This window comes from Herpailurus yagouaroundi, unplaced genomic scaffold (genome assembly GCF_014898765.1).
Source record: "Herpailurus yagouaroundi ecotype Mexico unplaced genomic scaffold, PumYag 159, whole genome shotgun sequence".
NCBI lineage: Eukaryota > Metazoa > Chordata > Mammalia > Carnivora > Felidae > Herpailurus > Herpailurus yagouaroundi.
The window spans coordinates 61175936-61186821 of record NW_024412400.1 but is presented as its reverse complement, the minus strand read 5'-3'; the positions used below and the strand labels follow the sequence as shown (position 1 = coordinate 61186821).

General features: G+C 40.0%; 1 protein-coding gene across 1 annotated transcript in view; it reads left to right on the top strand.

Moving 5' to 3' along the window:
* Positions 1-2399: 2399 nt before the first annotated feature.
* Positions 2400-10886, top strand: part of WDR49 (WD repeat domain 49) — a 144334-nt gene continuing 135847 nt past the window's right edge. Inside the window, exon 1 of the mRNA XM_040481131.1 lies at positions 2400-3066. Within this exon, the coding sequence (XP_040337065.1) occupies positions 2878-3066 (189 nt within the window). The 5' untranslated portion in view covers positions 2400-2877. The remainder of the gene's footprint in view (positions 3067-10886) is intronic.

Here is a 10886-nt window from a genome sequence, read left to right as displayed (position 1 = left end):
ATTCCCGGCAAGCAAGAAGGTAAATTTCAGCGGAGTCAAGAGGCTAGTTATGGATTTTACAGTGCTGTGGAAGTTTAACCTGAAAATTAACCACACAGTTACAAAGAAGGTTAAAGCCATTTAAGACTTTACGATCAAGAATTATTTCCCACGCCGTAATTTTACCTAACCAAACTGTGTCGATTGATTAACTTCTGCGGTAATTTATTAGCTGCTCGTTATACTTTCCTGTTTTGACTAATGAAAACGTTTAGAGCTGCATCTGATGGCAGCTAAGTAGGCCAGGCAGTTTGTCTAAGAATAATTAGAGAATTTTGCATTGTTAGCCAGTGGGGTACCTACCTCTCCCCGTGCAGCTTCAGAGAATGTTTTTTCTGTTTCCTCAGCCTTCCCTCATTAGTGTCTCTTCCTGGATAAAGCCCAACTCTCCAGAACATCACTATAAAATATTTTACAAACATTTATGAGACTGATCCAGCTGATCCAAACTATTATTAGTTTTCTAATTAGGATAGCAAAAAGAACTATTTTGTTCCTATTGAGACAGCTTAGGGGAATTTATAATATTAGGGCTTAAAAACATTTTCCTAGCTTAGGTGAAGGTTTAAATCAGGAAAGGCCAACCTGGGGTAAACACCCCCCCCCCTTTGCCCTTCTGTGCCCATAATACACATCTGTAATCAATAATGCCACTCCTTTCCTCTGAGCCTAGATATGACTTCAGAATCTTTCTCAACACAGCACCAGAAACAGCAAGAGGTTGGGATTGGCATGAAAGATGAACTAGCCAGGTAATTGCTCCTACAAGCCTATAAAACTCCCTCAGGTGCAGGGACCAGATCCAATTCAGGACACGACATACAGTAGGTTCTTAATAAATGGTCTTTGGAATGAACAGTGGACAGAGAGCTAGATGAATTAAATGGATGCATGAATGATATTTTTCCCCTCTAAAACTGGTGTAGGAATGCCTTTAGGATGCTTCCTTCTCTGTGTTCTTCGGAATGTACTGTCTATCACCATAGCCTTGTGAACACCAGCTCATAGAAATGATAGAGCTGGCAGAGACCTGAGAAAATACCGAGTGACGACTTTTCAGTTTTGCAAAGGTGAACGAAAGGTGCAGAGAGGACATCCATCTACGGCGCAGTCTCTGAAGCCTGGGAGCCATCCCCCGTATTTCATACCTTATTATCTCTTGTGGCTTTTGGCATTTTCTTTTTCTCTTCACCTGTAAAGTGGGGAGAGTGATTTTGTCTATCTTGTCTGCTTTGCGGGGTTGTTGTAAAGCTAAGCAAGCAAAAGAATGCAAAATGCTTGGTGTAGTGCCTAGCATATGGGAAATACTCAAAAATACTTCTTTTTTTCCCCTTTCTTTAATGGTAGCTGAACCAGTGATGATACTGTAAGTGGTCTTATTACAAAGCTTATCATGTGATGCTGTGGTTTCCCCCCTTCTGTTCAATGAATTGATGAACATCCCCATTTTAGATACATAAAACTAAGACAAAGAGAAGCTAGGAATGGATTCTTATTAATTAAGAATAAAAGGTTTCCTATATGGAAAACATAAAATTCCAGAATGTCATTCTCTTTTCTTTGGCTAATCTTATTATTTCATAATATATAACATGCTTCATAGAAATATATATTTATAAAACTTGCTTCTAAATAATAGAGCAGTGATGTTTAATTAATTAAAAGGAGGGAGATGAGCAGTGCCTGGGTGGCTCAGTGGGTTAAGCTTCTGACTTCAGCTCAGGTCATGATCTCAAAGTCTGTGGGTTTGAGCCCCATGCTGGGCTCTGTACTGACAGCTCAGAGCCTGGAGCCTGCTTTGGATTCCTTGGTTCCCTCTCTCTCTGCCCCTCCCCCACTCATGCTCTGTCTCTCTTTCTCAAAAATGAATAAACATTAAAAAAATAAAATAAGGGGCGCCTGGGTGGCTCAGTTGGTTAAGCGGCCGACTTCGGCCCAGGTCACGATCTCGCGGTCCGTGAGTTCGAGCCCTGCGTCGGGCTCTGTGCTGCCAGCTCAGAGCCTGGAGCCTGTTTCGGGATTCTGTGTCTCCCTCTCTCTGCCCCTCCCCTGTTCATGCTCTATCTCTCCCTGTCTCGAAAATAAATAAAACGTTAAAAAAAAAATTAAAAAAAAAATAAAATAAAAAAGGAGGTAGCTGAACTGTCCTTTAAAAAAAAAAAAAAAACATTTACATCACACATTGAAACCTTGAGGTCAGTAATTAGTTGTGTGGGCGGGGGTGGGGAGCGGGGAGGGTTAGGTAAAGTTGTAGTTGGCTTCACTTTGGTTGCCAGGAAACACACAAAGGCAAGCAGGAGCAGATGAAACAAAGAATTGCACATTGCTGGTAAAGTGGCCTTTGGAGGCAAGCCCTCCATTGGGACAGAAGTCTTGCAGGGGCAAGTCACACACGAAAATGGAGTTTAAACCCCTGACATGCTAACGGAAGCAAGGTTAGCCAAAGAAGTTCTGAGAAGTTGCTTTTTTAATGCGTTTCAAAGGAGATTTACAAGCTGCGTTCTGTATTGGTTGGTATAAACATGGGGGGAAGCTTTATCCATTTTTAATCAAGCCAGATTAAACAGAATATAAGGAGGGGTGTTTTAAAAGGATTCGATTGTAGATTTTGAAAGTAAACTGTGGAATTAAAGACATGTGGGGGTTGAGGGCTTTTACTCCCTACCTTGAACATTTTGGCTTGAACATTTTGTCTCCTAATTGTCTGCCTTGAAATGTGCTTTCATTTTGGAAATTCTGTTGCTAAATTGGGTTTGTTTTCAAAGGCACCTGTTGAATAAAAAAAAAAAAAAAAAGTATAGAAATAGTTGAAAGCAGCTGAAAAGAGGTGAAGCCATTATGAGTTACCAGAATGCACTTGAGTTGAACAAGGGGCCACAGCTGGGGTCAAAGAGCCCCAGGGGAACAGGAAGTGTGGCCACAGATGAAGACCACCACCCTGCCCTGCTTGAAAACCAGCTCTGTGTGGGCGACTTTCTCAAAATACAGAGTGCTTTTGAGGTAAGCCTTAATCTTAATTACTGGAGGGTTTAAATTGTTCATGAAGACTAGGATGAAACAGATTTTTCCCTTAAAATTGTTTATGTATTTAATGGTTAAGACCTTCGATGGTTAAGTGTCTGACTTGGGCTCAGATCTAGTGGTTCATGAGTTGGAGCCCCTCGTCTGGCTCCGTGCTGACAGCCTGGAGCCTGCTTTGGAGTCTGTGTCTTCCTTTCTCTCTGCCCCTCCCCTGCTCACACTGCCTCTCTCTCCCAAGAGTAAATAAACATTAAAAACAAACAAACAGGGAATTGAAAAGAACTGATCAGGCTTGGATTTCACGCCAGAGTAACGTTAGTCCTCAGTTCTGTGGGCCAAAAAATATGATTTAGTTCAAAATTGCCGCTGTTGAATATCCTTGCCATCAAGGAAGGATTAATTGTTGGACACAATTTTTCTTAGAGATCACCATTGTTTTGGAAACCCAAAGGTTATGGTTGTGAGTGGGGACCAAGGTGACTCCCAGCACAACTGTCCTTAGGAAGTCTGGAAATGCAAATAAGCAGTTTGTAAACATTCTCCCCTGCTTCACTCCAAGTGACTCCATTTTGGGGGGGGGCACTTAATTGTCCCAGGATCCGTGTGAGCGACAGTCTCCCACTTTTTTGGTAATTATCGGAACAATGCCAATCGAAACAAAATGTAAAGTTTTCATTTTAATTCTACGGATGAAATAGACCTTAGGAATTTTAACTATAAATAAATAAGTTCCTTCTCTCTATCTTAGCTAATTAATTTGGAATTCTGCAGCTGTGCATTGTAACCCGCATACATCAAAATGATTTTTAGTTTCTCATGTGAGTACGAAGAAGTGCTCTTTCGTGCTGTGGAATTTAGGTAGACATGAGCCCTCCTCCTTTCTACTTCATTATGTTTGCTAAAATATGTTCTCAGGACTCCGGAAGATCCTCTGAGGGTGCTTGGGAGTATCCACATTAATTTGAGACAGACATACAATATTTTGGAATACCACCTTGAAATTAATAAAGCATGATGAAATGTAACAATTATATCAGCCTGTAATTGGCATAAATTTTAATCTTCAGCTTTCTCCCCCCAAAAGAGTTGCTAACTACTGGAAAAGTCTGCTGTACCCTGTTTTGCATAACCAGTTAGATTCTACCTATAATGATAAATTAATGTCCCAATTATATCAATCATTTCTTTATAATATAATCCATCACATTTAGTAGGAAAGACATGCTCTGCCCTACACTTTCCTCATTTTAATTGTCATATATTTGCTATTCGTCCAACCCCATTTGCCTGAAAAGTTTCAGGGTTGCTCATGTCCAATGCCCCAAATGGATCTGGCATATTTTGATAGACATAGCAAACATTTTGACAGCTTGAGAACATTCAGAAAAACGTAACTCCAGATCATGACAGCTTTGACTCCGCCATGAACAGAAATATGGTGATTTGTTCTGCTAGGACACAAAGAATCTGATTTCTAGGGTCTGTTAGGAGAGTCGACATCCTAAAGTTGATGTGTTCAAGCGTGAAACTGCTGCCGAAGCGTGGGAGTGGGTGTTCTCTTCAACCACTGATCAGCCTGGAGTGAAGCCAATGAAACAGGATAATCAGTCTCAAGATTTTTTTTTTTTTTTAACTTTAAATGTTTCAAAGATTGGATCACTTATCTTGAAATTACCAGTTGGAAAAGCAGGTATTACTGAGAGAGAAGAGATTGCAATTGGAGCTTGCATGAACATAGAAAATCTAACGACAGTTTAAAAAAAAAAGAAATTGAGCTTTGCATATACACTTTTCAGAGAAAATGAAGTCTGTCCATTTTTCACAGACTCAACAGACACAGAATGGAATAATCCAATGGCAAATGTGCAACAGGACTAAAAGTTAGGCCCTTGAGACAGTCTGATTTCTAAACACAGCATGGATACTGAGAGAAGGATGATACACTTGATAATTTCACTGGAGTTCGGTCCATCTGTCATGAACGTTAGGCCCACAGGCCACAGGTGTAGATTGCTGTAAAAGGACAAATTGCCCTAAGTGTCCTGCAACATGGAACTCTAAAGGTGGTGATTTGTAGTCCAACCATTAAAGACATGCTCTTGGAAATGCGAAGATTCTGTCACTAGATCTCTTTATCTCCTCTTTTTTTTTGTACACAGATTGCTTATGTGGGGCTGAAGATTTGTCAGATATTAGATAAAGTCCATATCCTTAATTGAAAAATGGGGAGTTGGGTCTTTGAATTGCATATTGAATGTTTCACGTGTATTTCCAAATGAAATATACACACCGTATACATCTTAGTAGTAACATTTAGGAATGAAGCAAGTAATGCTTACATGTATTGTAAAGTGGTAGAAATGACTCAGAGTCACTAACCGTAAGCTCTTTTATCAGATTTCTTGGATTTAAATCCCAGTTTTGCCTCTAACAAACAGTGTGTCTTTGTGCAAATTACTTAACCCTTTGGGCCTTGGTTTCCTTTATTTCTAACATGGGGGACAACAGATTTGTGGTGAAGATTAGATAAGCTGTTATCTGAAAAATACTTGGAAGAGTGCTTGACACAGAGTAAGTGCTCAATTAACATGGGTATTATTCAGGGAGTAGACGTTGAATCACATGGCCTCTAACATTCTCCTGATTCTAACTCCTACATTTCCTAAAGGGATTTAAACTTTGAATAACACAACTATGCTTTTACATTCCTTTTAGTTGCTGTAGGAAGTGGAAGCAGTGAGTTGCAAAGACAAATTCACATAGACGTGCACAAAGGCATCATTCTTCACCTCTTATTTCACATTTTATTAGCATTCAAAAGATTTTAACTGATGTCTTGATCCTCATCTTTATTTTTTAAATTTTATTGTATTTTATTTTAAATCGATCCCCATCTTTAGAACAAAGAAATTACCTGGATAGAAGTACTAGAAATTTCATTTTCTTTCAAGTGATGGTGTCCAAAAAGCCATATATCAACCTGAATGGAATGAAACTTGTATTCTTCAAAGAATTGTAAAATGGTTGTTACTCAAACTTCCCTGTAGCACTTGCAATGCTTAGAGAAATGACATGGTCTCTGGATATTCATATTATTTTGATGTCCACCATATTTACATTTTCTTAGATACTTCAAAAGCTATAGCTGTTATGTAGAAAAAGATGGCTGTGGTTTGATGATTTTAGAGGAATGCAGATAAGTGAAAATTATGGTCCAAGGGAAATGGAATTTTGGAAAAGCCCCATTGAGACCTGTTATATATTGAGGTTCTCAGAGTCTGGCTATGTAAATTTCTGAGTATTTCTTCCCTTGAATTCTACATTGTTGACCTCTACATGCCAGGACTTTCTGTTCTTCGGTCCTGGATGCCCTGATGCCTGTTTGGCCTGGGACTATGGTTTGCCCACCCCTGCTGGACTCACTGGGTTGGGTCCCCACCTACCTCTGACAGCAGCTGTGTCTGTATATCATCTCCTGGAACTTCTGTTCTGGCCAAGGTTGTGGGCCCAGAATGAGGGACTGGCCCTATCCTGTCTATTCCATGCCGCTATTTGCCCCAGCCCTGCTAAATTTTTCGCTTAAATAGCTAGAAATGAAATCTAAACCACAAGCAAAAGATGAGCTATTTATGCTCAAAGCATAAAACATTGAGAAAAGCATAGCAAAAATCCTAGTAGAATTTTTAACATCCCCAGAGATGTTCAGGGAGGTTCTCAGAACAAACCTCTCTCGGGGGTAAATGGAATCTGCACAGTACACTTGTGCTAACTTAGTCTCGAAACATCAGAGAAGTTCAGAAGGCAATTCCACAGTTCCTGAAAATTGTGCTTGAGATGTAATAAAACGATTACATCCACAGAATTTATGTTATCCTTATTCTTGGTCGTCTTTATAAAATTCGCAAGAGTCTGCCTATAGACAGATTCTACAGCTGAGCCTATGAATGATGCTTCCTTGTTCTGACAGGACAAAGCTGAAGGCTCTGAGATCCTGCCGGGCAGTGTAGACTCTAAGGGAATATGGAAAGATGGGTTAGGTCTTTCCTACCTTTGCTTTATTTGTCCTTTTTTTTTTTTTTTTATTTTTTTCTTTGTCTTTTTTTTTTTTAACATTTATTCATTTTTGAGAGACAAAGAGAGACAGAGCACAAGCAGGGGTGGGACAGAGAGAGAGGGAGACACAGAATCTGAAGCAGGCTCCAGGCCCTGAGCTGTCAGCACAGAGCCCAACGTGGGGCTCGAACTCACGAACCATGAAATCATGACCTGAGCTGAAGTCAAACACTTAACTGACCGAGCCACCCAGGCACCCCTATTTGTCCTTTTTTCTCCCTGTTCCATAAGGCCCCAGTCTTCTCTCAGCCTTTTCATTGCTCATTGTATCTTCACTATTAAGGTCCCCAAGTGGACAGGCCTTTTTGGACATATCTCATGTTCCAGAAGAATTCTTGTCTCTTGCTTCTTTCTTTTCCACTCCAGGCATTACTATCCTAAACACAAATAAAATCCCCCATCTTTGTTTCATTCCCTTTCCTTACAACTATTAGATTTTGCTTATCTCTGACAAAATAGGAGACCGTTCAGGAAGATCATTAAAAAAAAAAAAAAATTTAGATAAAACTGATAGTTAAAAACTCTATATTATGTTATCCAGTAAAGTTCCACATTAGACAATTTGTATTTTCATAGCTTGTGCACACTGTAAAATATATAATAGCTCATACACATTAGAGGTTTATTTCTTGCTCATATAAATTAGAAAGTAGATATTTCTAATTGGTGGGCAGCTCCAGGTAAGGATTCAGGTGCCCGGGCTCCTTCCATCTCTCACCATTTGTGATTGCCACACATCAAGCCAGTAGCAGGAGTGAGAGCAAGAAGGGTCACATGTGGAAGGTTTTCATGGATCCCGGACACATCCCAACTGCAAGGGCAGCTGGAACACAGGTTATGTACACAGGTTGTGCCCAGAAAACAGTCTCATCCACCAATCCTTAGAGTTGGATGGTAGAAAAAGTTCTGTCTCTCCTAATAAACCAACATGCTTCCTTTCATAGATTAAGGAGAGTCATGTGCCTAACAATGTTTTGTGTTTTGCCTTAATTGCCAGGTTTGAATTTAGTGTTCAATTAATGCCACTCTTCTTAATGTAGATTTTTCTGGAACAGCTATCTGCTATTTTCATTATATGACCCCTGTTCTTTTATCTTTGCTTTAATGGTCTAACCACCTATGTACCTTCATTGTAACTGAACTAAAACTCTTTCTGGAAATCAGTGGAGGTGAAAATTATGAATAAAAATTTAGTATCTTTCAAGTATGATAAGATTTTATAAAGCACTTCTATAGGCATCATGTTATTTGATCCTCTCACCAGCCTGGAATGTAGGCAGGGTAGACATTTTTATTTCCCATTTACACAAAAGAAGAATGAAGCACAAAAATATTTAACTGAATTACCTTGTGGGGCAGAGCCAGGACCCAGGGACAGATTGTCAACTTTCCAGCCCATTGTATGGCACGGCTCCCACTGGCCACAAGGCAACGCTGTGGGATGTTGTTGTAAGGAACAGGAATCCGATAGGATAAGGACTTGGTTAACAAACCAACCACGTTAAGTTAATAACACATAGGCGCTCAGCCCTCGTAACTTGGGATTAACGTACAATCAGCAAATAATCAATAATCAAATCAATGCAGAGAAAAGGTGGAAGAAGAAAAGGAAAAATAAGAATAATTTAGTACTTTATTATTACTTTTTTCCTTTGTAAAGACATCTTATGGGGCGCCTAGGTGGCTCAGTCAGCTAAGCATCTGACTCGAGCCCAGGTCATGATCCCATGGTTCATAGGTTTGAGCCCCAGGTTGGGCTCTGTGCTGACAGCTCAGAGCCTGGAGCCTGTTTTGGATTCTGTGTGTGTGGGTCTCTCTCTCTGCCCCTCGCCTGTTCACACTCTGTCTCTCTCTCTCTCTCAAAAATAAATAAACATAAAATAAAATTTAAAAAAATAAATAAAGGCATCTCAATGGAGGCTTATGAGAAGGTAAACAGGTAAAGCTTAATCTAGAACTCTGTTATATAGTACGTTGTACATTCAGCAGCCTCAGTCAATTCATGACCTGCTAAACAAAGGCAGTAGGTCAGAGCATTTCTTACCTGAACTCTCTTAGTGGAATCAAAAAACCCATTTTTGGTGGCAGCAGGAAATCAGTGAAGCTCAGGGGGGTCTCCCCTACCGCTCACCCAACAGTAAGGTAATAACACAAAGCAAATCCAACACCACTGCAGCTGGTACAATTGGAAATGACTGACATTCTTTAGAGGTTTTGTTTGACTTGCTAGAATTCGTGGTTGAGGCTAGCAAACAATGTCATCACCAAAACAAAAGCAAGTAAAGTTGTTTGTCAACACACATGAAAAATTGGCCTTCTTAAACGCTGCTGACTTTGTGCCGAATTTTGTGATGAGTTCTAACAGCTTCATGCCCTTTCCCATTTCTCTGTGTGCGTTTGGAGCAAGTGCTTATAAAAATTGATCCGGGTCAGAGAGGGTGGTGAAGAATGCTTTAGGTGAACAAATATTTTAACCTTGAGCTTTGCCCAGGATTGGAACAGAGAAGGCAACCAAGAAACTTGTTATAAAGGTGAGAGAGAGACAGTACAGTGCCTGTTGCTATTCATTTGTGGTGCATCAACTTAGCCAGACCTGTAGACCAAGGGCACGGCCTACTTTTTCAATTTTCTTGAGAATTAAAAAAGAAAAATAAAGCAGGCAACCGAGGAACTATAATGTGTGCCATTACTGCACATTTGTCATTCATTACCAAGTATATTACACTCAGTGATAACACAACCTACCACCCCAGGAAGTCTCTGGATTGTCCCTTGGTGATTTCCAACTTTTTCCCAAGGCTCTGCTTCACACTTCCACAAGCACCTCAGGGTCTTTTCCTCCCTCATCGTGTCTTACCCCAGTTCATGGATATATGACCCCCATTAAATCTGGACTCTCTGGGCACTGACATTGTCTGCTGAGGACTACCAGGGACACTGTTTTCCTCTACTCCTTGCCCTTCCACGTGTGCACATGTTCTTCTCTAATTCTCTCAACACTTCTGAGGCCAGGTTGCCACATTGCTCCAGACCTGTGTTGTCCAATATGGTGGCCATGAACCCCAGGTGGTTATTTAAATTAAAGTGAAAATTAAAAAAAGAAGAATTTAATAAAATGAAAGGTTCAGTTCTTCACAAGCACCAGCCATATTTAAAGTACTCAGTAGCCACAAGTGGTTAATAGCTATCATATTGGATAATTAAGTTTATACAATGTTTTTATCATTGCAGACAGTCCTATTGGGCAATGCTGTTTTGGGCCCTTCTCATGGTATCCTACTAATTTGTTCCATTTCCTCGTTTCTGGTTACATTAATATGGCAAAGAGGTTACTCTTTCTGTAAACCTACCCGGAGGTTGAAGAAAATATTTTTCTTCAGAAAATAGAGCCTGGAGGCCAGAAAATATTTTCCTTCACTCTAGTCTCAGACCTATTTTTCTACATTCCTTCCCTGGGATGGTAAAGAATACGTAACATCTATTCCTTTCAGGGGAATCCTTATCTCCTCATCCGATCCCTTTCCACCTCCCCACAGGTAGTTAGTCTAGATTTATGGTTCCAACATATCAGTCACAAAATTATCCAGCACTGTAACATTACCCAAATTATTTAAGTCATGCTGGTCATATTTTAGTTATTTGAATGATTTAACAGTATTGCTATTTTAGGGCCTATCAAATGCTGGTATCAGCTTGGAATATTCCTGCCCCCT